The 27595-nt window shown below is 47.5% G+C and overlaps 3 protein-coding genes and 1 long non-coding RNA gene across 6 annotated transcripts in view; 2 read left to right on the top strand and 2 right to left on the bottom strand.

Annotated features, from left to right (window-relative positions):
• The window catches only part of TULP2 (TUB like protein 2), a 62269-nt gene that overhangs the window by 31145 nt on the left and 3529 nt on the right, over window positions 1-27595 (bottom strand). The window lies entirely within an intron of this gene.
• On the top strand, window positions 354-13862 carry DHDH (dihydrodiol dehydrogenase). 2 transcript variants are annotated; one of them, XM_043899752.1, is made up of 7 exons: window positions 354-503; window positions 947-1058; window positions 4699-4862; window positions 8568-8820; window positions 12218-12342; window positions 13165-13318; window positions 13565-13862. In XM_043899752.1, exons 1-7 carry the CDS (start codon window positions 414-416, stop codon window positions 13672-13674), a joined length of 1008 nt encoding a protein of 335 aa, XP_043755687.1. In that variant the 5' UTR covers window positions 354-413; the 3' UTR covers window positions 13675-13862. The 2 variants fall into 2 exon arrangements, with proteins under 2 accessions (XP_043755687.1, XP_043755688.1); XM_043899753.1 differs by having other exon boundaries at window positions 4699-4811.
• On the bottom strand, window positions 15870-23073 carry LOC122692302. Its single transcript, XR_006340625.1, has 3 exons — window positions 22904-23073; window positions 20934-21172; window positions 15870-16581 (listed from the first exon to the last, which is right to left on the bottom strand). It is a non-coding gene; the product is annotated as an uncharacterized LOC122692302 (long non-coding RNA).
• BAX (BCL2 associated X, apoptosis regulator) lies at window positions 23097-27348 on the top strand. 2 transcript variants are annotated; one of them, XM_043899754.1, is made up of 6 exons: window positions 23097-23203; window positions 23790-23841; window positions 23932-24078; window positions 24462-24597; window positions 26582-26686; window positions 27076-27348. In XM_043899754.1, the coding sequence occupies exons 1-6, from the start codon at window positions 23170-23172 to the stop codon at window positions 27178-27180; spliced, it is 579 nt and encodes a 192-aa protein (XP_043755689.1). In that variant the 5' UTR covers window positions 23097-23169; the 3' UTR covers window positions 27181-27348. The 2 variants fall into 2 exon arrangements, with proteins under 2 accessions (XP_043755689.1, XP_043755690.1); XM_043899755.1 differs by lacking the exons at window positions 23790-23841; window positions 23932-24078 and having other exon boundaries at window positions 23117-23203.

The following is a 27595-nucleotide window of genomic DNA, read 5'->3' on the forward strand; positions in this document are numbered from 1 at the left end:
GAATACATTACCTTTGCTATTATTATCCTCTCTCTCCCTCTGGACAGTTCCTAAGGGTACACGGCTTTCTGAACAAAAGAGAGGTAAGTTCAAAGGGTCGAAGTTGAATGGAAAAGAAAGCGCATCACCTTGTGTCACGTGGCTAGTCTCTGGAGGAGACGACTCTCAAGTGTTTTTGGTCCATCGCTGTTAAGCTGAGCCTCGGGTGCGTACCTCCAATGGGGACGCTATAATTAAATATTCGTCCCCTTTGCCTTGGGATTGGCAGGGCGCACAGGCATCCTGGCCAATGAGGAGCGGCGTAGGAGCAATGGGGGCGGGGACAAGGGCCACGCCCCCACGGAGCGCCCGGCATCTGGTCCTTAACTCCCACCGGGAAAAGGTAGCGACATTTGGGACTCTGGCTTGCGGCGATGGCGCTTCGCTGGGGCATCGTGTCGGCTGGCCTTATCTCCAGCGACTTCACGACGATGCTGCGGATGCTGCCTCGCTCTGAGCACCAGGTCCTCCCTCTCTCCAGAGACCTGGGGAAGGGTGGGAGGGGGGTCTGAGGGAGGAGGGAACTAGGCTTCTGGACTTCCGAGCCCCACAAGGCCGTGAAACAGCCTCAAAATCCGTATCGCTCTTTTCTCCCCTCTGTCTTTTCAACACGAATTACGCGAGGTTTGGGAGAGTCTTGATCTGATTTTGTTGTGTAAGGAAAAAATTTAAATATTAGGAAGTTTAATAATCGGGGTTGAATAATCGTCTGCCTCAGATCTTTTTCCCAAACCCAGGTGTCCAGCCCACGGTCACCTCATCCCCCAGGACCACATCTCCCCTGCCCCGTTTTGGGAGTTGTTAATTTCTCCCTCCCCCGCCAAGGCCTTCTTCATCACCTCCCTCCCATCCACCCGTCTTCCTTACCTGCCCCAGCCCCTCCAGTCTGACTCAGGCGTCCCTCTAGGTAGTGGCGGTAGCGGCCCGTGACCTGAGCCGGGCGAAGGAGTTTGCCAAGAAACACGACATCCCCAAGGCCTACGGATCCTATGAGGAACTGGCCAAGGATCCAGACGTGGGTGAGTGGCCTGGGCGCGGCGGGGGAGAGGGCCGTCAACGGGGGCGCTGCCTTCAGGCTGCTCCGTAGGAGCAGCGAGGCTCTGCGCGATAAGCCAATCCCTCTAGGCTGCCGAAAGGACTCTGGGCTGGGAGGCGGGGCGATAAGAACCGGTTTCGTCTGAAATTATCTGTCCAGCATTAAATAGCGAGTAGGGGCCACACCTCCGCGGTAAAGGCAGGGTTTGAATTTCTGAGCGAGGCCTTTCAGGTTTTAAATACGACCCGTGTGGCTCGGGCTTCTGCGTTCCAGAGGAGCCTGGATGGAGAGGGAGGACAGCATAGTTGGACAACAGCCTGGCTCTGGAGTCAGATTGGCTGAGTGGGCATTTTCCCCTCTTCTGCTTGCCCTTCTCAGGTTCTTCATTTTTGAAACGGGCAAAATAGTAATCTTACTTCTTGGTGGTGTTGTGAGGACTAAGTGAGTTAATACGATAATTTCAGAAGACTGGAAATAATCTGAAGGAAATAGAGTGATAGTCGAGAATGGTTTTGTTGTTGTTTAGTCGCGAAGTCGTGACCAACCCTTTTGCGACCCCATGGACTGTAGCCTGCCAGGCTCCTCTGTCCATGGGATTCTCCAGGAAAGAATACTGGAGTGGATTGCCATTCCTTCTCCAGGAGCTCTACCTGACCCAGGGATCGAACCTGACTTGCCTGCACGGGCAGGCGGATTCTTTGCCTCTAAGCCATCAGGGAGGCCCTTCAGTTCAGTCACTCAGTTGTGTCCCACTCTTTGCGACCCCATGGACTGCAGCACGCAGGCCTCTCTGTCCATCACCAACTCCTGGAGCTTACTCAAACTCATCTCCATTGAGTTGGTGATGCCATCCAACCACTTCATCCTCTGTAGTCCCCTTCTCCCACCTTTAGTCTTACAATCAGCATCAGGGTCTTTTCCAATGAGTCAGTTCTTCGCATCAGGTGACCAAAGTATTGGAGCTTCAGCATCAGTCCTTCCAATGAATATTCAGGACTGATTTCCTTTAGGATGGACTGGTTGGATCTCCTTGCTGTCCAAGGGACTCTCAAGAGTATTCTCCAACACCACAGTTCAAAAGCATCAATTCTTCGGGACTCAGCTTTCTTTATAGTCCAATTCTCACATCCATACATGACTACTGGAAAAATCATAGCTTTAACTAGATGGACCTTTGTTGGTGAAGTAATGTGTCTGCTTTTTAATATGCCATCTAGGTTCAGTTCAGTTCAGCTCAATCGCTCAGTTGTGTCTGACTCTTTGCGATCCCATGAACCGCAACACGCCAGGCCTCCCTGTCCATCACCAACTCCTGGAGTTTACTCAGACTCATGTCAATCGAGTCAGTGATGCCATCCAACTATCTCATCCTCTGTCGTCCCCTTCTCCTCCTGCCCTCAATCTTTCCCAGCATCAGGGTCTTTTCAAATGAGTCAGCTCTTCTCATCAGGTGGCCAAAGTATTGGAGTTTCAGCTTCAACATCAGTCCTTCCAATGGACACCCAGGACTGATCTCCTTTAGAATGGACTGGTTGGATCTCCTTGCAGTCCAAGGGACTCTCAAAGAGTCTTCTCCAACATCACAGTTCAAAAGCATCAATTCTTTGGTGCTCAGCTTTCTTTATAGTCCAACTCTCATATCCATACATGACCACTGGAAAAACCATAGCCTTGACTAGATGGACTTTTGTTGGCAAAGTAATGTCTCTGCTTTTTAATATACTGTCTAGGCTGGTCATAACTTTTCTTCCAAGGAGTAAGTGTCTTTTAATTTCATGGCTGCAGTTACCATCTGCAGTGATTTTGGAGCCCAGAAAAATAAAGTCAGCCACTGTTTCCACTGTTTCCCCATCTATTTGCCATGAAGTGATGGGACTGGATGCCATGATCTTAGTTTTCTGAATGTTGGGCTTTAAGCCAACTTTTTCACTCCTCTTTCACCTTCATCAAGAGGCTCTTTAGTTCTTCTTCACTTTCTGCCATAAGGGTGGTGCCATCTGCATATCTGAAGTTATTGATATTTCTCCTGTCAATCTTGATTCCAGCTTGTGCTTCCTCCAGCCCAGCGTTTCTCATGATGTACTCTGCATGTAAGTTAAATAAGCAGGGTGACAATATACAGCCTTGACATACTCCTTTTCCTATTTGGAACCAGTCTGTTGTTCCATGTCCAGTTCTAACTGTTGCTTCCTGACCTGCACACAGGTTTCTCAAGAGGCAGGTCAGGTGGTCTGGTATTCCCATCTCTTTCAGAATTTTCCACAGTTTATTGTGATCCACACAGTCAAAGGCTTTGGCATAGTCAATAAAGCAGAAATAGATGTTTTTCTGGAACTCTCTTGCTTTTTCGATGATCCAGCAGATGTTGGCAATTTGATCTCTGGTTCCTTTGCCTTTTCTAAAACCAACTTGAGGGGACTTCCCTGGTGGTCCAGTGGATAAGTCTGTGTGTTCCCAATGCAGGGGGCCTGGGTTTGATCCCTGGTCAGGGAACTAGATCCCATATGCCGCAACTAAGAGTTCGCATGCCGCCAAAGACCTGATTCAGCCAAATAAATAAATAAATGTTTAAAAAAAAAAAAAACCAACTTGAACATCTAGAAGTTCACGGTTCATGTATTGCTGAAGGCTGGCTTGGAGAATTTTAAGCATCACTTTACTAGCATGTGAGATGAGTGCAATTGTGTGGTAGTTTGAGCATTCTTTAGCATTGCCTTTCTTTGGGATTGGAATGAAAACTGACCTTATCCAGTACTGTGGCCACTGCTGAATTTTCCAAATTTGCTGGCATACTGAGTGCAGCACTTGCACAGCATCATCTTTCAGGATTTGAAATAGCTCAACTGGAATTCCATCACCTCCACTGGCTTGGTCATAACTTTTCTTCCAAGGAGCAAGTGTCTTTTAATTTCATGACTGCAGTCACCACCTGCAGTGATTTTAGAGCACCCCAAAATAAAGTCTGTCACTGTTTCCAGTGTTTCCCCATTTGCCATGAACTGATGGGACCAGGTGCCATGATCTTAGTTTTCTGAATGTTGAGCTTTAAGCCAACTTTTTCACTCTCCTCTTTCACTTTCATCAATAGGCTCTTTAGTTCTTCTTTGCTTTCTGCCATAAGGGTGGTGTCATCTATCTGAGGTTATTGATATTTCTCCCAGCAATCTTGATTCCAGCTTGTGCTTCCTCCAGCCCAGCATTTCTCATGATGTACTCTGCATGTAAGTTAAATAAGCAGAGTGACAATATACAGCCTTGAGGCACTCCTTTCCTGATTTGGAACCAATCTGTTGTTCCATGTCCAGTTCTAACTGTTGCTTCTTGACCTGCAGACAGATTTCTCAAGAGGCAGGTCAGGTGGTCTGGTATTCCCATCTCTTGAAGAATTTTCCACAGTTTGTTGTGATCCACACAGTCAAAGGCTTTCGCATAGTCAATAAAGCAGAAGCCCTTAGCTCCGTCCAAATGGGAGGCTACAGTTTGACCACTCCAGTAGGACTTCCTACCTGCTTGGAGGAACTCAGGCTCTTGGAAGCTTGGGGACAGGGCCTCTAATCGGTGGGCGGGGCCGGAGGTCTCAGTGGGCGGGGCTATTGATCTCTACCTTTCTCCTCCCGCCCTAGAGGTGGCCTACATTGGCACCCAGCACCCCCAGCACAAGGCCGCAGTGTTACTCTGCCTGACAGCAGGCAAGGCTGTGTTGTGCGAGAAGCCCATGGGCGTGAACGCCGCGGAGGTGCGCGAAATGGTTGCTGAGGCCCGATCCCGAGGCCTCTTCCTTATGGAGGTGAGGGTGGAGGGCCTTTCCAACATCCCACATTAGAGCTGCTCGCCATGGCTAAACGTGGTTGTCGGTCGACAGTTTTGGAGGAACACAAGGGTGGATTGCCAAGAGTTAAGATGACCACAAAATGAACTGGGGCCCTTGCGTTTGTTGGGATGCCGTTGAGCTATGTCAGGGAATCCCCCCATGGGTGGGAGCCATTGCTTTTTGTCCTTAGTAAACGTGGCCGCCTGAAGGACTGCGTCAGCGTCTCTGAAAAAAGATGCCCATAGTGAAAGGGGCACAGAAAACGCAATGGGCTTAGTTTGGGTGGATTTACAGAGTTAGAGATCCGAAGTACCAAGGAACCCCCTACCAAACCTCAATGTCAAACTGCCTTTGTTTTTACCCTTATAGGACTTGGCTAACTATAGGGGCCTTTGACATCTTTCAAATTGCCAGTAATTAGAATGGCCACCAACAGCGATGGCTAATGCCAGAAGATGGCCACCATATGACACCATCTGCCCCACCACCACCCCAAGCCATTTTCATGTTAAAGAGTATTAGGGTTCTTTTTTCTTTTTGGTCACACCAAGAAGCATGTGGAACTTTCCTGAACAGGGATGGAACCTGTGCCCTCTTTGGAAGCAGAGTCTTAACTGCTGGACCACCACCAGGGAAGTCTGAGTACTACGGTTTTTAAACATTTTGCTGTAGGTTCTGCCAGTAGTCACAACAGCTCTTCCCCATGTTCTACCTAGTTATCATACACTAAGTATTGCTGAGCCTCCTAGTCTGCAAAGTTCTATGTGCCAAGAAGTAGTCAAGATGTCAGTGCCAAAATTCTGTGAATTTATTATTTCTTCATTTTTATTGGCACCTAATGTGCACCAGATCCAATCCTAGGAACTGGTGCCAGGGTCCAGGCCCGGCAGGATCCAGGGATACCCTCAGGATGAATGGCATCAGCGAGGGAGAGAGAGAGAGAGAAAGAGAGAGAGAACAGACTGGGGGTGTGCAGCAGAGTCTGGCAATGCTTTATTTTTTACCGTAACTTTTATACCCTAAGTTAGTACATTCCTAAGGGGAAGATAGTTTAACATGACATCAGCTTGTCCTTCATGAAACCAGGGTGTATTCTGCATACTTTTTTGTTTATGAGAGTCTTGTACATTATCTTCTGGCCTTGGGGCCTATTAACATTTTATGCAAGTCAGGTGAATGTAAACCTATTTTCTGTTTCTGTGGTGATCTTAACAGAAAAGTTACAGTCACATAGGGCAACAGTACAGCATGTCACAACATAGTAGAAGTATAACCTTGTTAACATAAAAGTCAATTCTTCTGCAGAAGTTGTCAGTTGAATTTATCTAAGAGGTTTACCCCACACAGACTCTGTGGCTTCAGTGAGGCAGCTTCTGCCTAGCACTCCTGGCTGACAATTAACAACCATCTCATTGTTACCACACTAGGGCTAAGCTTTTATTTTTCTAGATCTTTAACTATATTAACAATGGTTTCCAAAACACAACCTTAGCACATTAAGAGCAAAAACACAGCAAACAAATATTAACCCAATAGCCACTTTTAGAATAATTTTTCTTGTGTTTTCTAATAGGGCTTCCTCACCCCCCAAAGGGCTCTATGTCTATTAGGGACCCTATGTGATCAGGTTCTTTATGCTGTTTTATGATTAGGGTATTATAAGCAGTCATGCATATTAGTACCAAGGGCATAGACGCATTTGCCAAACAAACTAAAATACCAGCAAAGGAGTTTAAATTAAAACACTCCTTTTACCCTGGATAATCTCATAAAATATCACCACCTGGGAAACTTATTGATTAAAGTTCTAAATTGATTCTTATTTGGAAAGAAATCAAGGAAGGCCTTCTGCCTGTGTCACAGAAATTAGGGAGTAGTCTATTGGAGCAAGCATCAGAAAGACAGATATCATATTTAAGGCGAGCGCCGGGGGCAGTTTTTCAGAATCCCTGAAAATCTGATCCGCCTTGCCTGTCAGGTTTTCTCCTCATGACCTTGTCATGGGTGGGATCTCGTGAGCTGGCTCCCAGCAAACTGGGGACTCATAACATATAAGACAGAGGCTCAATTTTCAAGGAGCTCAAGATCTCTTTTGGTCATGGAAATGGGTAACCCCAATGTCCACGGGCATGGGCTTTTGTGGACATAGGACTGAGCAGTTCATGGAACACAGACACCCTGTCCCAGCTTGGGTAACGATCAAGGTGGTTTCTTGTGGGTAGAGGCTGACCTGTGCCTTTCAGAAAAGTAAATTGCATAGGTAAATAGGCCAGAGAGGGAAAACAGAGTTAAGACTTAAAGAAAATAAGAATTGGCAGATTTCATTTCCTTAGTATGAAAAATCTTGGACAAGCCAAGATTTCTGGCTTTAGAGTCAGAGGACTCTAGACTCCAGTTCCCCAGTTGCTAGCTCTGTGACCCTGGGCAAATAATTTGATTCAACTGAGCCTCAGTTTTCTGATTTAAAAAATGGATATAATGATAGCTACCTGGCAGAGATGTTAGGAGGACTCATTATGCACAGCATGTACATATTATCTTGCTCATAATATATACCCAATAAATGCAAGCTGACATTAGGCAATGGGGAGCAACAGAAGGGGACTGGGCAGGGGTGAGACAGGGTCAGCTCTTAGAGAAGGAAAGATCCCTCTGCGCCATGTGGGGATTAGACTGGAGGGGAGAGACTGGGCGTGTTAGTTTGCCAGGGCTGCTATATAATAAAGTGCCACTAATGGACCAGGTGGCTAAAACAACAGAGATTTATTTTCCCAGATTTCTGGGGAGTTCTTTGGTGGCCTAGAGCTTAGGACTCTGGGCTTTCACTACAGTGACCTGGGTTTAAAATTGCGATCCCACAAGCCTCATGGTGAAGCCCCCCCAAAAAAGTAATTAAATTTTTTAGAATTTAAAAATAAAATTTTAAAAAATAAATATTTTCTCACACTCTGGAAGCTAGAGAAGTCAAGGTGTCAGCAGGGTTGGCTCCTCCTGAGGCCTCTCTCTTTGACTTGCAGATGGCCGCCTCCTCCCTGTGTCTATACATGGTCTTCCCTCTGGGCAGGGTTGTGTCCTAACTTCCTCTTCTTCTAAGGACACCAGTCCTATTGGATGAGGGCCCACCTTAATGACCTCAGTTTAACTTAATTACCTCTTTTAAAAAAAACCAGCTCTGGGAACTTCCCTAGCAGTCCTGTGATCAAGACACCATGCTTCCAATGCAGGGGGTGCGTGTTTAATCCCTGGTCAAGGAAATAAGATCCCACATGCCATGAGATGCGGCCAAAAAAAAAATACACACACACATACACATATACACACTCCAAATACACTCACATTAGGAGGTTCTGGGGAGGGGGTGGGCCTCAACATGAATTTGGTGGGGAGACAATTCAACCCATAACATTGGGGGACTGATGTAATGGTCCAGATAAATAAGGACAAGGCCGGCCTTGGGGCTGCAGGACTAGAGAGGAAAGAAGGCGGCAGGAGGGTCAGGCTAGATACAGCTTGGGGACTGCAAGGCTGTGGAAGGAAGACAGACGGGCCTTGTTTGGGGAGTGGTGGGTACCCACTCAAGATTGAGTCCTTGAAGAGAGAAAAACTGGTTGGTTAACTTCTGGGGCTTGATCGCTATCCTTCTCTTTCTGCATCCTGCTTTCTTCCCTCTGTGGTCTGCAGGCTATCTGGACCCGGTTCTTCCCTGCTGTAGAGGCTCTGAGGTCTGTCCTGGCCCAGGGAATTCTGGGGGACCTTCGAGTGGTTCGGGCAGAATTTGGGAAGAATCTCACCCATGTACACCGGGCCACAGACTGGGCCCAGGCTGGAGGTGGCTTGTTAGACCTTGGCATCTACTGCCTCCAGTTTTTCTCCATGGTCTTTGGTGCACAGAAGCCAGAGAAGATTGCAGCTGTGGGAAGGCGCCATGAAACAGGTACGGTCTCTCCTGGACTTGGTTGGTTGGTTGGTCAAGTTACTAAGTTGTGTCCGACTCTGCGAGCCCATGAACCATAATTTACCAGGTTCCTCTGTCTATGGGGTTCTCCAGGCAAGAAATACTGGAGTGGATTGCCATTTCCTTCTTCAGGGGATCTTCTCGGACCAGGGATCGAACCTGTGTCTCCTGCATTGGCAGGCACGTTCTTTACCACTGAGCCACCAGGGAAGATCCTGGACTATATGATGGTAAAAGGAGTGATCCTTTCTTACTGAGAGCAGTGAGCTGGGATAAGTCTCCTCCCTGATGAAAATCAGGTTAGACAGCTAGAGAAACTTCCCACATGAAGCCACCCAAGCCACCTCCAGCCTGGGCTCAGAGCTGAGAGCGTGAGCAGGGTCTGTGCTGGGACTCTGCTGTGTGATGTTGGCCGAGGGACACATCTCTGAATCTTAATCAGTTACCAATTAGTTACCTAATTAGTTTTAATTAGGTAAAATGTCAATAATAGAGTTATCATAAGGAGTTAATGAAGTAACTTTTGAAGCAAATGGTAAGCAGTTATTGAATATAAACAATTATTATTTTTTGCATTTGTCTCAGCCTTTGCTGCATAACAAACTACCCTAGAACTTGGTGACCTTAAATAACAATCATTTATTAGCTTGTGATCCTGTGGGTTGGCAATTTGGGCTGGGCTCAGCTTGAGTGGTTCTTCTGCTGGTCTTAGCTGTATAGCTGCAGTTGGCTGACTGTCCCACTAGAGCTGGATGCTCTAGGATGGCCTCACTATGTCTTGCAGGTATTCTATGGGGAGCCTTGGTTCTCCTTCACATGGCCTCTCCTGCTGGCTAACTCAGGTGCATTCATATGGTGGTCTCAGAGTTCCAGGTGGAGCAACAGGAAGGTGGACCTCAGCGTGCAAACACTTTTCAGACCTTTGCTTCTACCATATTTGCCACAGTCCTATGGCTCAACAGCAGCTCAGATTTCAGAGGTGGGCAAATAGACTTTACCTCTTGATGGAAGGAGCTACTGCAAAGGGGCACTCATAGAGGAACAAGAGGAATTACTGTGGCTATCTTGGCAAACCACAGAAAGCAATGAATAGCCAGGAAAATAGTACTCAAGATGAAGGTCACTCTTTAGAAAAACTGTCTCTGTCTAACATCTGGCCAGTTCCTAGGCTAAATAGTAGTTATAAAATCAGATCCCATTTATTAAGTGCTACCTTAATAAATATTAAGGTTATTATAGATTATAACTTTAGGGTTACTATAGATATGACCTTTCTGATATATTAAAGGTTGTCCCCATTTTACAGATTAGGAAACTGAGAGTGCAGAGAGGGGTAATGACTTATCCAGGGTCACACAGCAGACCTGGGATAAGAACTTGGGCTTAAAAGAGAGCTGAATCAGGGGACCTGCCTGGCAGTCCAGCAGTTGGGACTCTGCATTTCCACTGCAGGGGCTGCAGGTTTGATTCCTGGTCAGAGAATTAGGCTCCCCCATGCCACATGGTGGAACTAGGATCCCAAGTTCCAAAGAGAGAGAGGGCTAAGTCAGTAGACTCCTCCATCTGTGGCCTGCCTGATGTGGAACCAGGCTAGTACTTTACCTGCTGTGTTTAATTTTTAACTAATGCTTATATATCACTTATTGTCATCTGAATAGTCTTCTAAGTACATTGTGCATTTTATAGCACTTAATGTAATACTTGAAATGGCCCTATGAGGCAGATTCTCTTATTACCCCCGTTTCAGAGATCAGGTAACTGATTCTCACAAACCTATACAACAGGTATTTACAGAGGAGGAAACTGAGGCTTAGAGAGATGAAGTCTCTCTCTCTTTACTTTTTTGGCATATTTTTCTTTATTTATTTAGATTACATCTTTACTGTGATATAATTCACATACCATATGATTTATTCATTGAAAGTATATAATTTCGTGGCTTTAGTATAGTCACAGAGTTGTGCATTTATCACTATAATCAATTTTTAAGTTAATTTTTATTGAAGTATAGTTGATTTTATGGGATTTTCCAGGTGGCACTAGTGGTAAAGAACCTGCCTGCCAATGCAGGAGACATAAGAGATGTGGGTTCGACCCCTGGGTCAGGAAGATCCCCTGGAGGAGGGCATGGCAACCCACTGCAGCATTCTTGCCTAGAGAATCCCATGGACAGAGGAGCCTGGTGGACTGCAGTCACAAAGAGTTGGACAAGATCAAAGCAACTTAGCACACACATGCATGCATCATACAGCAAATGTAGCATGGACACATAGTTGATTTACAATATTGTGTTAGTTTCAAGTATATAGCAAAGTGATTCAGTTATGCATATACTATAGCCACTCTTTTTAGATTTTTTTCCCATATAGGTTATTGCAAAGTATTGAGTGGAGTTCCCTGTGCTATACAGTAGGTTCGTATTAGTTATCTATTTTATATAGTATGTATATGTCGATTGCAATCTCTCCCAATTTACCTCTCCAGCACTGTAATCAATTCTAGAATATTTTCATTACTCAAAAACAAACAAACAAACAAACCACACACACCAATTTTCCCATGCCCCTGAGCCTTAACCAACCACAAATCTGCTTTCTGGTTCTATGGATTTGCCAAATATTATTCTCGCATGGAAAATTCCAAGGACCGAGGAGCTTGTCACGCTACAGTCCATAGGAGTCAAAAAGTGTCGGACATGACTGAACACATGGCACCAGACATTTCATATGAATGGAATCCTGCAACATGTGACTTCTGTTTCTGGCTTCTTTCATTTGACGTGTTTTCAGGGTTCATCCACGTGGTAGGACATATCACTACTTCTGGCTTCAGTATCTCTCATTGTCATATTAGAGATGAGATCTCAGGACTTCCCTGGTGGTCCAGTCCCGGGTCGGGAAACTAGATTCCCATATGCTGCATTGAAAAATTTCACATGCTGCAAGTTAAAAGAGCCCAGATGCTGCAACTCAGACTCAGTGCAACCAAATGAACACTTAACATTTAAGGAAAAAAGACATCTGGCCCAAGGTTCTTCAGACGGGACTTTTTTTTCGGCCGTGCTGGGTCTTCACTGCTGCTCAGGCTTTCCCTCATTGCAGCGACTGGGGGCTCCTCTCCACTTGCAGCGCGTGGGTTTCTTGTTGCAGTGGCTTCACTTGTGGAGCACCGGCTCTAGGACGCAGGAACCTTAGTAGCTTCAGCACGTGGGTTCAGTAGTTGTGGTGCATGGGCTTAGTTGCCTTGCAGCTTGTGCGGTTTTCCCAGACCAGGGATCGAATCTGTGTCTCCTGCATTGGCAGGCGGACTCTTTACCAGGGAAGCCCTCGGGCAGGATTTGAGGCCAGGCTTGCCCTTGTCCTGTGCCTTCCCCCAGGTGTGGACGACACTGTCACTGTGATACTCCAGTACCCAGGAGGGGTCCACGGTAGCTTCACCTGCAGCATCTCTGCCCAGCTCTCCAACACGGTCTCCGTGAGTGGTACCAAGGGCATGGCCCAGGTGAGGCATGACTGGCTGAGCTGGGATGGGTCCAAGTCCTGGGAACCAGGGCCCTTAGTGAGAGGAATAGGCCAGTTGTGGCTGTTGGAGCTGGATGGGGACTGAATTTGCCTCTTCCCACACCATTGATAAGAAATTCATCCTCAGCTACTTGGCCATGGGATGGAGTTTGGACCTCCAGGCTCCTTCCTGAGGGTGAACCCATTGGTCTGTCAAAAGTCCTTAGTCCTTTCTTGGGAGAAACCAGTTCTTAGTCACCACCCTCTGAGAGCAGCTATAACCTTTGGAATTGCACTCAGGACAGAATACGGGCATTATCAAATGGCAGCTTCATTGGGGCTTCCTGGAGCCATGTTGCTAGAAAGAAATTCCATTCTCAGCAGAAGAATTTGTACCCTGCCCCAAACTGGAACTGCAGAATCTGCCCCAGCTGTATCTCTGTATTTCCATTTTGACTTAGACTTGGGTATGGGAATAATTTAGGCTTCCCCGGGGGCTAAAACAAAATGGATAAGCAGGTGATGGGTTGTCTCTGCTCCTCCTTGCAAAGGGGATTCCACAGAGGCAATGATAACCTGTCTTCAAGGCCTGAGCATAGGGTTACAGAAAGGTTTCTTCCTGGGGAAATGAACAGACAAGACAGGCTTATACTGTGGCAACCCTGATGCTAAGGAATAATCCCCCCAGCAACCAGGGCAGGGATAGATAGGGTCTAGCCCTCCCTGAGGATGGTGGGTCATCAATGCTTAACTGATAAGAGAGAGACTCCTGAGCAGCCCTGTTGGTGAGGGCAGTAGGAACACCTCTTATCTCTTCTCTCAGCTCCTCGACCCCTGCTGGAGCCCAACAGAGCTGGTGGTAAAGGGGGAGCATAAGGAGTTCCCACTGCCTCCAGCCCCAGGCAAGGAGTTCAATTTTACAAATGGAATGGGCATGAGTTATGAGGCCAAGCATGTCCGGGAATGCCTGCAGAAAGGTAAGGATGTGGAGGACAGGGGTGGGAGGGTGGGAGGGTAGCAGGGCAAGCCCGGTAGTGGAGGTAGGTATCCTCCCTTCCCCTCACCCACTCAAGCAACTGTTTAGAACTACATCTCCCAGGATCCCCCGTGGCATCCGTATGTTAGACCATAAATTATTGTGCCTCATGGGATTCTGGGAATTGTAGTTCTTTTAGTCTATGGGATATGAGTAGGAGGGTGTCCCTAACTGCACTCTCCCCCAGGCCTGAAGGAAAGTCCTGTGATTCCTCTGGTGGAAAGTGAGCTCCTGGCTGACATCCTTGAGGAGGTGAGGAAGGCCATTGGAATCACCTTCCCCCAAGACAAATGCTGATGTATGCCCTGAACAAATAAAGACATGCTGGGAATTCTTTGGCTGTCCAGTGGTCAGGACTCGGCACTGTCACTTCTGGGGCCTGGGTTCAATCCTTGGTCAGAGAACTAAGATCCTGTAAGCGTCAGGCATGGCAAAGTAAATACAAAAATTAAATAAAATAATAATAAAGTTGTGATTTCCACAGAGATCTTGGCAATGGTGGTTTGAGAGGAGCTGGAGAGAGCCCACCATCAAAGAGGTCACTAGAGCATAAATTGGTTGGAAGGATGAGAGTGGGGGAAGGTGGGATCAGGACCGTCCCACAAGCTCCTGGAACAGACATGTGTGGGAAGAGCCACAGTTTGCCTGCCTCAGCCTGTGTGACCTTGGCTGGGGAACAGTGTATGGGTAGAAGGTGTCCCTAAATGCACCCTCCCTAGCCTCTCTCTGACTTTGTCTCGTCATCAGTAAATGGGAGATACCACACTAAACACCCTCTGGTGAGGATTAAATGGGCCCTAGCACATAGCAGGTTCTCTGTAGATGTTAGCCAATGGCCCTTCACTTTGAGGTCAGGCCTCCAGAAGCTCCAGGCTCCCATTAAGGTATAGAGAATCATGGGACTTCCCTGGTGGTCCAGCGGCCAAGACACCATGCTCCCAATGCAGGGGGCCTGGGTTCAATCCTTGGTCAGGGAACTAGATCCCAAATGCTGCAACTAAGAGTTCATATGCAGCAACTAAAGATTTTGCATGCCACAATGAAGATCAAAGACCTCAAGTTCCAAAACTAAGACACGGCACAGCCCAATAAATAAATAAATAAAATATTTTAAAAAAGGGGCTTTGCTGGTGGTCCAGTGGTAAGACTTTGCCTTTCAATGCAGGGGGTGTGGGTTCGATCCTCAATTGTGGAGCCAAGATCTCACATGCCTCACAGCCAAAAAAACAAACAACAATAAAAACATAAAACGGAAGCAATATGGTAATAAATCCAGTGAAAACTTTAAAAATGGTCCACATCACAAAAAAAAAAACTAACATTACAATCAAAACAAAACAAACCTTTGTTTGGAAAAAAAAGGTATAGAGAGTCATTTCTTTTTTTTTTTTTTTTTGAGTCATTTCAACAGGAATGTTCACAAGTATTCAGTGGTCTTATTGGCAAAGCCTAGGTCATATGCCCCCTTGTGTGGCATGGGTAGGAAGTCATTCCCACCCAAATTACAGAGAGTTAGAATGGGGCTATACGTGGGCGCTTGGCCAAGCAATTAGGGTTATCTTTGTTCTCCTAAGAAAGGTCTCATTTCCATATTTAACCATAGTAGTGAGTATAGGTTAGGTTATGCTGTAGTAACAAACAATCTCCAAATCTCAGCTTAGCATAACAAGGTTCTTTCCTCACCTGTGTTATATACTGACTGAGAGTTCTGGACTGTATCTTTCTGGGACCCAAACTGACAGAGCCGCTAGTATCTGGAGTCCTGCTGGTCAAGTGTGGCCAAGGAAAGAACACCCTGGAAGCTTCTGTACCAAAACATATATGCTCTGACATGAAAGTGATACACATAATCTCAGAATGTATTGGCCAAAACTAGTCATGTGGCCTGGATGAACTACAGAGCATCTAGAAAGTTCATATCTACCACATTCCAGAAGATGAGATGGATATATTGGGTTTATGACACTAATAACTCTCACTCTGAGGAAAAAAGAAATTTGGTAGAAATTTCAGAACACTGAGAGACATCCGTGAAATGAGTTTTCTATTGTTTGCTTGTCCTGCTTTGTCATAGGTTTTCTTCTGAGGAGCAAGCTATAAGAAACCTAGACAGCATGTTAAAAAGCAGAGACATCACTTTGCAAATAAAAGGTCCATATAGTCAAAGCTGTGGTTTTTCCAGTAGTCACATACAGATGTGAGAGTCAGACCATAAAGGCTGATTGTTGAAGAATTGATTTCAAACTGTGGTGCTGGAGAAGTCTCTTGAGAGTACCTTAGACAGCGAGATCAAACCAGTCTATCCTAAAGGAAATGAACCCTGAATATTCATGGGAAGGACTGATGCTGAAGCTGAAGCTCTAACGCTTTGGCCACCTGATGCAAAAAGCCGACTCACTGGAAAAGACCCTAATGCTGGGAAAGACTGAGGGCAAGAGAAGGGGGTGACAGAGGGTGAGACGGTTGGATGGCATCACCAACTCAATGGACATGAATTTGAGCAAACTCTGGGAGGTAGTGAAGGACAAGGAAGCCTGGCATACTGCAGTTCATGGGGTTGCAGAGTTGGACATGACTTAGCAACTGAACAACAACATTGTTTGCTTATTCCAAGTCCCACTACGCATCATTCAGCTATCACCATATTGGGTTTCAGCCCTCTGCTTGCTTGGTTTCAACCATTTAATTGTTGGTAGAGATGCCTAGGTATCACCTCTGATACAGAAGTTTCACTGGACACAGGATTACACAGCTAAAGACTGCATTTCCCAGGCTCCCTTGCATGTGAACGGCTTTTGGCCAATGGGATGCCGGCAGCTTCTGAGTTATGGCCTTAAAAGGCAAGGAGGATGGCAACCCTTCTCGTCTCTCCCTTCCTGGTGTGGAGATGTCTTGCACATCGGTGTGTCCACCTTGTACTGTGAGATGGAAGTGCTGTGTTGTGAATGGTGAGGTAACACGCTAGAATAGAAGGCTAGAAGACAGACATGATCATGGAAGTAAGCACGCCCCAAGATCTTCAGGATGTGTTGGCAAACTGGAGACCCAGGAGAGCTGATGTTTAGTTCCAGTCCAAGTCTGCTGGCCCGAATACCAGGACAGTTGATGATGCAGGTCTTGTCTGAAGGCTGGTAGCTCAAGACCCAGGAAAAGCCAATGTTCTAATTTAAGTCCAAGGGCGGGAAGAAAGTTAATGTCATAGTCCTAAGATAATGAGACAGAAAGAATTCTTTCTTATTCAGAGGAGGGTCAGTCTTTTCGTTCTATCCAGGCATTTTATGCAACCTACTTCACTAAGTCTACCGATATAATATTGATCTCATGCAACAACACCCTCACAGAAATACCCAGAATAATTTTAGATCAAACATCTGGGCATCCTGTGGTCCACTCAAGTTGACATGTAAAGTTAACCATCAGGGGCTTCCCTGGTGGTCTAGTGGTTTAGAATCCACCTGCCAATGCAGGGGACATAGGTTTGGTCCCTGGTCTGGAAAGATTCCACATACCATGGAGCAACTAAATCCTTGTGCCACAACTACCAAGCCAGCACTCTTGAGCCCACGAGCCACAACTACTGAGCCCATGTGCTGCAACTACTGAAGTTTGTTCGCCTACAGCCTGTGCTCTGCAACGAGAGAAGTCACTGTAATGAGAAGCCCATGCACTACAGCCACTCACTGCACCTAGAGAAAGCCCTGGCAGCAACAAAGATCCAGCACAGCCAAAAATAAATAAAATAAATATTAAAAAAATTAACCATCATACTTTCTGACACTGTGGAACTATACTCACTGTTACTAGCACTTAGGGTTGCAATTTCTTGGACTGTCACATGAGAGGGAAATAAACTTCTGCATTGTTTAAGCCACTGTTATACTGATCTTTGCTAAAGCAGCTGAACTAGCATGCCACCTTACATTTTCAAAAAGTATCTCCTCTCTCTGCTGATCTCTCTCCATTGAGAAGTAGAGTCTAGTTTCCCTTCCCCAGAAGTGGAGTGGGCTCCTGAATGCTACGTAGCTGTTGCAACATGGCAGAACTGACACTGTATGATTTTGGAGGTCAGATCAGGAAAGGCAGTGCAATTTCTTCTTTGTTAGCTGAAATTCTCTTGAAACCTTCAGCCATCAGGCAATAGTTTGGCTGTCCCAAAGCCACTAAGCTGTAAGGCAGCTCAAACTATCCCACACTAAGAAACCACAGGAACAGAAGGAAATGGCAACCCACTCCAGTATTCTTGCCTGGAAATTCCATGGACAGAGGAGCCTGGTGCACTATAGTCCACGGGGTTTCGAAGAGTCAGACATGACTGAATACACACACACACACACACACACACACACACACACACATGAATATCTGTGATGAATATCTTTCTACCACCTTCAGCTCAACATCTTCCAAAGTGAAATGATCACCTTTGGATTCTCCTGTCAATTTCATTGTCCTATTTTCATCCTTTGTAAGATTTTTTGCATTGGAAAAAAGGTCAACTTTGTCCTCACTCCTACTCAATAGTTTTTTAATATTTATGAAAGTGAAAGTCACTCAGTTGTGTCCGACTCTCTTGCGACCCCATGGACTATACAGTCCATGGAATTCTCCAGGCCAGAATACTGGAGTGGGTAGCCGTTCCTTTCTTCAGGGGATCTTCCCAACCCAGAGATCGAACCCAGGTCTCCCGCATTGCTGGAGGATTCTTTACCAACTGAGCCACTAGGGAAGCCCAAGAATACTGGAATGGGTAGCCTATCCCTTCTGCAGTGGATCTTCCTGACCCAGGAATTGATCCAGGGTCTCCCGCATTGCAGGAGGATTCTTTACCAACTAAGTCACTAGGGAATTCTTTTAATATTTATATGTAATGGCTAACCTTAGAAACTAGAATTCCCTCTAAGATTTAAAAAGATTCTCTGAGCTTTCTTTAACTTAACTGGAAGAGACAACCATATATACAACAATGACAACCATATATACAACAATGAAATTTATAGGGAGAATTGAATGTCGGTATCAGTGGATTTGTGTAACATTGTTTTTGGTGCATGGTTGGTGCCCAATAAATGTTTCTTTGTGTGGATACAAAAAAAAAAAAAAGGAACCACACGGAAAGTCTTGAGGCTCCATGAAAATAGAGAGATGCTCCATCAGGTCCCAACACCCCTCAGTCTCCCTGCTCTTCCAGTTCTAACCATCATCTGACTGCAGAGGTTGAGTGACCCCAAGCTGGAACTGCCCACGGAAGCTGGCTCAATCTCACTATCCATGGGTCTATCAAAGATAATAAAATAATTGTTGTTTTAAGCCACTAAGCACTTGTTACACAGTGACAGGGAACCAGTACATCCAGCATAACTTTTATAACCTGAGAAATGGGTTCATTTTTAGTATGTCTAAGCAGAAATCCTATTCATTGTTCTTCACCTCAGAAACTTACCTAAATCAGCCACCAGGGCCCTCTGACCGTCAATAACAGCATTTACAGCACGTTAGCCCTCTCCTCTGCAGCCCACCCTCGGCGTGCAAAGAGTTCTTCTTTGCCTGGTGTGGTAGTCACTTTCTTTTTTTAAATTGAAGTACAGTTGATTTACAATATTGTGTTACTCTCAAGTGCTGCTGTTGTTTAGTTGCCAACTCATATCCGACTCTTTTGTGACCCCATGGACTGTAGCCCGCCAGGCTCCACTGTCCATGGGATTTCCCAGGCAAGAATACTGGAGTGGATTGCCATTTCCTTCTTGAGGGGATTGTCCCAACACAGGGATCAAACCTGTGTCTCCTGCTTGGCAGGTGAATTCTTTACCACTGAGCCACCAGGACTCTCAAGTGTATAGCAAAGTAATTCAGTCACGTTGTTCAGTCACCCAGTTGTGTCCGACATGTTGTGACCCCGTGGACTGCAGCATGCCAGGTTCCCTGTCCCTCACTGTCTCCCAAAGTTTCCCCAAGTTCATGTCCATTGCATCGGTGATGCCATCCAGCCATCTCATCCTCTGACACCCGCTTCTGCTTCTGCCCTCAATCTTTCCCAGCATCAGGGACTTTTCCAATGAGTCGGCTCTTCATATCAGGTGACCAAAATAGCATCAGTCCTTCCAGTGAGTATTCAGGGTTGATTTCCCTTAAGATTGACTGGTTTTATCTCATTCCTGTCCAAGGGGCCCTCCAGAGTCTTCTCCAGAACTACAGTTCGAAGGCATCAATTCTTCGGCACTCAGCCTTCTTTGCGGTCCAGCTCTCACAACCGCACGTGACCACTGGGAAGACCATAGCCTTGACTATATGGACCTTTGTCAGCAGAGTAGTGTCACTGCTTTTCAACACACTGTCTAGGTTTGTCGTAGCTTTCCTGCCAAGAAGCAATAGTCTTCTGATTTCATGGCCGCAGTCACCATGCACGGTGATTTTAGAGACCACGAAGAGGAAATCTGTCACTACTTCCGCCATTCAGTCATACATATCCATATCCATATAAATATATGTGTGTGTGTGTATTCTTTTTCATATTCTTTTCTAAGCTGCTTAAAATTTTTTATTTCCTTATTTATTCTATTTTTGGCTGTGCTGGGTCTCTGTTGCCACACTCAGGCTTTCTCTACTTGTGGTGAGTGGGGCCTCCTCTGTGTAGTTACCCTGTATGGGCTTCTGGTTGTGGTGGCTTCTCTTGTGAAGCAAAGGTTCTAGGGCACTCAGGCTTCAGCAGTTGTGGCACGTGGGCTCAGCACTCCCGGCTCCAGAGTACAGGATGACAGGCCTAGTTACTCTGTCGCATATAGAATCTTTCTGGACCAGGGATGGAACGCACGTCCCCTGCGTTGGCAGCTGGATTCTTAACCACTGGACCACCAGGGAAGTACTCCGTTATAGTTTATTATTAAAAGATACTGAAGGACTTCCCTGGTGGCCCAGTGACTCAGATTCCGTACTCACAATGCAGGCGTCCCAGGTTCAATCCCTGGTCAGGGAACTGGACCCACATGCTGCAATGAAAGATCCTACATACCACGTGAAGACTGAAGATCTTGCGTACCACCACTAAGGCCCGGCACAGCAAATAAATCAATATTTTTTAAAAGGCATCAAAAATGAAAGAGCAAATGACAATATAAAAAAAATTAAAGTAAAAAAAAAAAAGAAACAAAAAACAGAAAAGAAAGCCCTGTCTAAGTGACACAGTTGACCTGAGACAGCACCCACAAGAACTGGACAATTTTGGCAAATCCATCTCCTTCTCCAGGCTCTGTTTTCCTCATCTGTAAATAGGCTGTACTTATCTTAGATGTGGCTCAGAGGTTAAAGCATCTGCCTGCAATGCAGGAGACCTGGGTTCAATCCCTGGGTTGAGAAGATCCCCTGGAGAAGGAAATGGCAACCCACTCCAGTATTCTTGCCTGGAGAATCCCATGGAGGAGGAGCCCCGGGGTTGCAAAGAGCTGGACACGACTGAGTGACTTCACTTTCACTATCCTAGATGTATTAGTTATCTGTTGTTGTGTAACTGATTGCCCTCAAACCTAGCAACTTAAAGCAACAATAAATGTTTATTGTCTCACACAGTTTCTGAGGGTTGGCAATCCATTGAGTGGCTTAGGTGGGTGGTTCTGGCCTAGGATCTCCCATGAGGTTGCAATCAGGATGTTGGTGAGGACAGCTGTCATCGGAAAGCTTGACTGGGGCTGGAGGATGTGCTTCCAAAGTCGCTCATTCCCGTGGCTGGAGGACTTGGTTCCTCCACATTGTTTCTCCAGAGGATGATTGCTTGAATGTCCTTACAACATGGCAGCTGCTTCCTCTAATAAAGCAAATGATTCAAGAGAGAGCAAGGCAGAACCTGCAGTGACTTTTATGACCTAACCTTGAAAGTTACACTTTGTTATTTCCACAATATCTTATTAGTCATACTGTCAGCCTGTTCAGTATGGGAGGGAACTACACAGGGGCGTGAATACCTGTAGGTCTCATTGGGGGCCCACTGTGGAGTTGGGCTTCAAAGTTCTGATATAGCATCTTTATTATTGTAAACAATTTTGACTTCAGAGCTATTGCAAAGATTCCCCCTCCCCCAACCAATTAACAATTGTACTGTTTAGACATCTGTGGCTGCATTAAAAGCCCTTTCTTTGTATGACAAAACCCACTGAAATGTTGTGAAGTAATTAGCCTCCAACTAATAAAAAAATTTAAAAAAAAAAAAAAAGGAAAAAAAATAAAAATAAAAGCCCTTTCTTCCTTTTCTGTAATTGGGATGGAAAGAGGGCTAATTCATTGGGCTGGAATAACACACAAATAAAGCCAATTTCTAAATTAATAGGAAACACTATTTCTCCCAAGGACATGCTTTCTTACTCACAGAGAAACTTTGTTCTCTAAAATCATCAAGCGTTAAAAATTCTATCAGTAAAAATGCAACATTCCACTCTTGCCTGGGGGATCTAACTTGTTGGATACAGAGTAGCAGCTTCAATTTCCAACTCAAGAGCAGAGCAAAGGCTTTCTGGACCCAACAGTCCACACCCACATTAATCTTGTAGCTTGCAAAGATACAGAACCCTGGTTCCTTTCACAGTCCACCAACTGCTTGGCTTTGAACCTATCATACAGTCGTCACCTAAACTCTACATTTCCTCCAAATCCAATAATAACTCTACCTTTTCCTCTGTCAAGATGCTCCACGATTGCTCTGCTGTGTCATTTCCATCATCTTCATGGGTCAATAAACTTTATTGACGGTCAATAAACTGGTCAATAAACTGGTGTTGTTAGGCTGATGGACTAAGACACTATAATCTTCAATTTCCATGGCTCCCAGGCACCCCTGGGAAATAGATTCCCTTCTCTCTCTCTCTTTTTTTTTTTTTAGATTCCCTTCTCTTATAGGCTAAACCATTCATCATCTGACCCAGCCAATTTTTCTAATCCCGGTTCTTTTTTCTTCTTACTATTTTCTTTTTACAAGGAGATATAATCATTTCCATACATTAAAGTGCATGTCTTATGTGTAGAGATCAAGGAATTTTTAAATATGTGAATGGGCCTCCCAAGTGGCTCAGTGGTAAAGAATCTGCCTGCCAATTCAGGAGACACAAGAGATGCAGGTTCAGTCCCTGGGCTGGGAAAAAACCCCGGAGAAAGAAATGGCGAACTACTCCCGTATTCTCGCCTGGGAAATCCCATGGACAGAGGAGTCTGCCAGGAGATCCCAAAGAATGGGACACCACTGAACACAGCACAGCACCAGCTCAAGTAAGTATAGCACATTTCTAGCACCCCAGGAGCCCCTCTTGGGGTCCCTCTCTGTCCACACCCTGCCAATCTATCACTTTTTGAACTTCAAATTCCTTTTTTTTTTTTTTTTCCCCCCACACACATAAACATTCATAGACGTTAGTCATCTGGAACGTCCTGCCTCAAGAAATGCTATTTTTGACTTCCGATGCTCCTTCTCTCCTGCGAAGGGCTCGAGTCCCCCCTGAAACTTTTGAAAATACTGCAGGAATGAAGAAAAGTTACAGCTGCGACTCACCGCTTAGCCGGTAGAACGGCGCCACGACCAGTTCCTAAAGGGAAACGCAGACTGGATAGTCACGTGACAGGTGCCAGCCCTCCAAGAGCAGGTGAGGCAGGTGCGGTCCGGACTCCGCGCAGCCCTGCGGGGCAGAGGCGCGCGGCGGCCATTTTGAGGGGCGGTCACGTGAGAGGACGTACGCTCAGCGGGGCGCTCACGTGACCAGGGGCGTGCTGCGGCCGCCCGGGCGGACCCGGCGAGAGGCGGCGGCGGGAGCGGCGGTGATGGACGGGTCCGGGGAGCAACCCAGAGGCGGGGGTGAGGCGGGAGGCAGACGGGCGGGGGGAGGGCGAGCCCCCAGCTGACCGACCCCACGATCCCTCCTGCTGGTGTGGGGCCGTGCGATCGCCAAGCACTCCGGCATAGAAACTCCCGGGTCCGGCACTGCCAGCCTCCACCCACTCCCTCCCCGGGGATCCCCGGCTCTCCGGCCTCAGCGTCCCGATCCCTTCCCGCCTGCTGCTCTCTGACCCCCAAGGAGCGGGAGAACCCCATAATCCAAGCCCCGGGGGCAGGCCCGGGCTTGTCGCCGGCACCACTTCCTGGTGGGAGGGGCGGGTCTCCCCCTCAGTCGCCTCAGGCCAGGGGTCTGGACCCGTGAAGTGTTCCCTCAGCCTCCTCCCCCCGCCCCGGCAAGAATGAAGGATAACAGGCCCAGGACCCCTGCCTCTTTCTTCATCGGGGATTCAGTTGCCTGGGCCCCCACTTCACTTTATCTATGAGGGACCCAGAAATGCAGAGCCCCCTAGCGTTGTCCTCCCCTAGAGATCAGGAGCCACTCCAGTTCCTTGGATTCCCCTAGGACCCAAGAGTCCAGGCACCTCTTCCCTCCTTTCTCCTCTAGGGCCCACCAGCTCTGAGCAGATCATGAAGACAGGGGCCCTTTTGCTTCAGGGGTGAGTTTGAGGTCTGATTATTGCGGAACGGATTTGAGGCATGAGGCCCCATTCTGATTCTGCATCCCCACAACTCCGTTCCCACTCTAGTTTCATCCAGGACCGAGCAGGGCGAATGGGGGGAGAGACACCGGAGCTGGGCTTGGAGCAGGCGCCCCAGGACGCATCCACCAAGAAACTGAGCGAGTGTCTCAAGAGGATTGGAGATGAATTGGACAGTAACATGGAGCTGCAGAGGTGTAGCCCCTGGGACCTAGAAGTCCAGCCACTCGGCCCCTTCTCTCTCAGAACCCAGGAGTCCCAGCTCCCAACCCCCATTTCCACTGGGAGACTGGAGTCCAGTCCCACTGCCCCCTTTTCCTTCAGACCCAGAGGTCCAGGGCCCCATCACTCAACTCAGCACTCTGGACTCCCAGCCTTCCATGCCCTAGGATCTTGAAACTCTCCTTCATGGAGTCTTTTCCCCCAGTTTCCATCTTGTGGCTCTCCCCCATGATGGCCTCTTTTGATTTCAGCCTGGCTTGGGCCTCGGGTTTTATCTTTGGTTTGGGGTGGACACCAGAGTTGCCACACTGTGCCTGATCCTCCCTCCCCAACACTGGCTCTCCTCTCTCTTGCAGGATGATCGCGGCCGTGGACACAGACTCTCCCCGAGAGGTCTTTTTCCGAGTGGCAGCTGAAATGTTTTCTGACGGCAACTTCAACTGGGGCCGGGTTGTCGCCCTTTTCTACTTTGCCAGCAAACTGGTGCTCAAGGTGGGCAGCTGCAGGGCCCTGAGCCCAGGGAGGCTCCCTTCAGGCCTATGAGGACCTGGGAGTCAGGAGGTCAACCCTTGGGACAGCCCAGGAACCACAGAGGGAATGGAGAGAGTCAGCTATGGGCCACTCATCAGCTTTTTCATTCATGTATTTATTCACTCAGCACAGGCTTCCCTGGTGGCTCAGATGGTAAAGAATCTGCCTGCTAATGCAGGAGACCGAGGTTCAATCCCTGGGTCAGAAAGATCCCCTGGAAAAGGAAATGGCAACCCACTCCAATATTCTTGCCTAGAGAATTCCATAGACAGAAGAGCCTGGCCAGCTATAGTCTACGGAGTCGCAAAGAGTCGGACACAACTGAGCGACCCACACAGACATGCACATTCATTCAACAACAAACATTTATTGGGCTTATGATGTGTGCGACCTGTACTTGGCACCCAGGACACAGAACAGAACTAGGTTAGGTCCCTGCTCTCAGGGAGCCCATGTTGTATGATGAGTGCTGAGCAAAGTAAACTCTGGTGACATGATTGTGCAAAGGAGCCACAAGACCACTTCTCAGAGGAGGTGACATTAAAGCCTAAGATGGAATGACAAGAAAGATGCAGTGATATATATAAAAATGGCGAAAAATGTATCCGGTAGAGGGCTCAGCACATGCAAAGGACCTGAGGTAGCACCAAGCCTGGTGTGTTGAAGGCAATGAGGAGACCCACGTGACTAGAATAGAGTGAGGAGAGGGAGAAGGTGAGTGATGAGGGCAGATTGCAAGGGGTCTTGTGGGCCTCTGTATAGACCAGCCAGCTTTACTCTTGAGTGTAGCAAGAGTGATTGGCTGGTTTTAAACAAGAGTGAGGTGACCTGATTTATAAGCAGAAAAGATTTTTCTAGCAAGGATTGTTGTTGTTCAATCGCTAAGTCGTGTCCAATTCTTTGTGACCCCATGGACTGAAGCACGCCAGGCTTCCCTGTCCTTCACTGTCTCCCGGAGTTTGCTCAAACTCATGTCCATTGAGTCAGTGATGCCATCTAACCATCTCATCCTCTGTCTAGCAAGGACAGCAAAATGTTAATTGTAGAATCTAGGTTGTGTGTATATGCTTGTTGACTATAAAATTCTTTTGGTTTTTCTGAAGAGTCTTATGATAAAATATTGGGGGAGGGGAGGCCCAGTAAATTATTTTGGCCATTGTGGGTAGAAAAAGGGATCCTGAGGCACAAAGGCAAAAACTGGAAAGCTGACGAGGGGTACCTATAATAGTTCTGGTGAATAGGTGGCTGAGGCGGCAGCAGTGGCGGTGGGGAAGTAGATTCCTTAACGTGTTTGCAAGATTGAGCTGATGGGGCTTGAATGTAAGAGGTGAGAGGGCCAGCAGTCAGGGTGGTGGGAGGGCTTATATGGAGCTGGGGACAACAGGTGAGAAGCAGTGAGATAAAGGATGAGAAGGAAAGCTAAGGAAGTTGAAGAGTACGTCATGGGTATGGAGGGTCTCAGGCCTTACCTGGCCTGAAGATCAGAAAGTCCTCTCTGGGGAAGTGACATCAGACCTGAGCTCTGAGGGGTGACTGGAAAAGGTTGAGGCCTGCTGAGGCAGAAGAATCAGCATGTGCCAAGGTCCTGAAGCAGGTGAAGAATTTGGTGGGAATAAAGATGTGGAAGAAGGGCAATGAGGTGCAGAAACCAAGAGGAAAACTGGAATGTGATCAAGTCAGAGCCATCACACAGGGCCTTGAGGGCCAAGGTGTGCTTTTGATTTTTCATCCGAGGTACCAGGGAGCCATAAGATGGTTTGTGAACAGGGCAGTTGATAGGGACGAGATCCACATTGCAGTTTATGAGGCTTATTCTGACTGAGAGTGGAAAAGAAACTGCAGAAGGGCAGGAGGGAGACAGAGCGTGAGAAGGGAGGCTGGGGGCCAATCGCCCCAGGCAGTAGGGACAAGGCTCAGTCCCTGAGGCCCACCCCACTTCCCACAGGCCCTGTGCACCAAGGTGCCCGAGTTGATCAGGACCATCATGGGCTGGACATTGGACTTCCTTCGAGAGCGGCTGCTGGGCTGGATCCAGGACCAGGGTGGTTGGGTGAGACCTCTAACCCCACCCCATCCCCCCACTCCTCGGGCCCCTGGACCTTCCTGTGCCCACCATAGGAGTGCCCCCTCCCCCATTTTGGGGTCGTATGTCTGATCAACCCCTGATCCACAGGGTGCCCAATGACCTGTCCATGACCCTTGACCTCCTCATGACCTCTGACCTCCTAGTGACCCCTAACCTGATGCCCTGCTGCCCTCCCTCGTGCCTCCCTCCAATTCCTCTGGAATCCCTCAAGTTCTATGATAATCCTTTAACTCCCCCACTCATAGGCCCTTGCCCCTACTCATGCCCTCTGACCCCTCCCTGACCCCTCATGTGCTGGCCCAGGGGCTGCCCCTTGGCTGAGTCGCTGAAGTGCCTGCTGTCCCTGTCCCCAGGACGGCCTCCTCTCCTACTTTGGGACACCCACGTGGCAGACGGTGACCATCTTTGTGGCTGGAGTGCTCACTGCCTCACTCACCATCTGGAAGAAGATGGGCTGAGGCCATCAACTGCCTTGGACTTTTTCTGCATAAATTATGGCATTTTTCAAGGGGGGGTGGATTTGGGGGCCATGGGAGTTTTTCTTACTTTTGTAATTATTGGGGTGGGGCAGGGTAGGGAGGAGTGGTCTTGCGAGGGTGGGTGCAATAAACCTCTTTCGGACCACACTTCGGAGTCTGAGTCACTGGGCCCGCTTCCTGGCTGTTGCAGGACACCAGGCTTCATGCGCTGACCCATCTTTTTCTGAGGGTAACCAGTGCCCTCTGTGGGTCAGTGGCGAGTTAAATCGTGGCTCTGCCCTCAAGGAGCCCACAGTCCTGAGGGGAACCGAGGCGACTTGAATCACCCTTGTCCTTGTCACAGCCCAGGGTGTTGTGTTGGAGGCAGCACTGGGCCAGGCCCCAGCCTGACAGA

This window comes from Cervus elaphus, chromosome 4 (assembly GCF_910594005.1).
Source record: "Cervus elaphus chromosome 4, mCerEla1.1, whole genome shotgun sequence".
Lineage (NCBI taxonomy): Eukaryota > Metazoa > Chordata > Mammalia > Artiodactyla > Cervidae > Cervus > Cervus elaphus.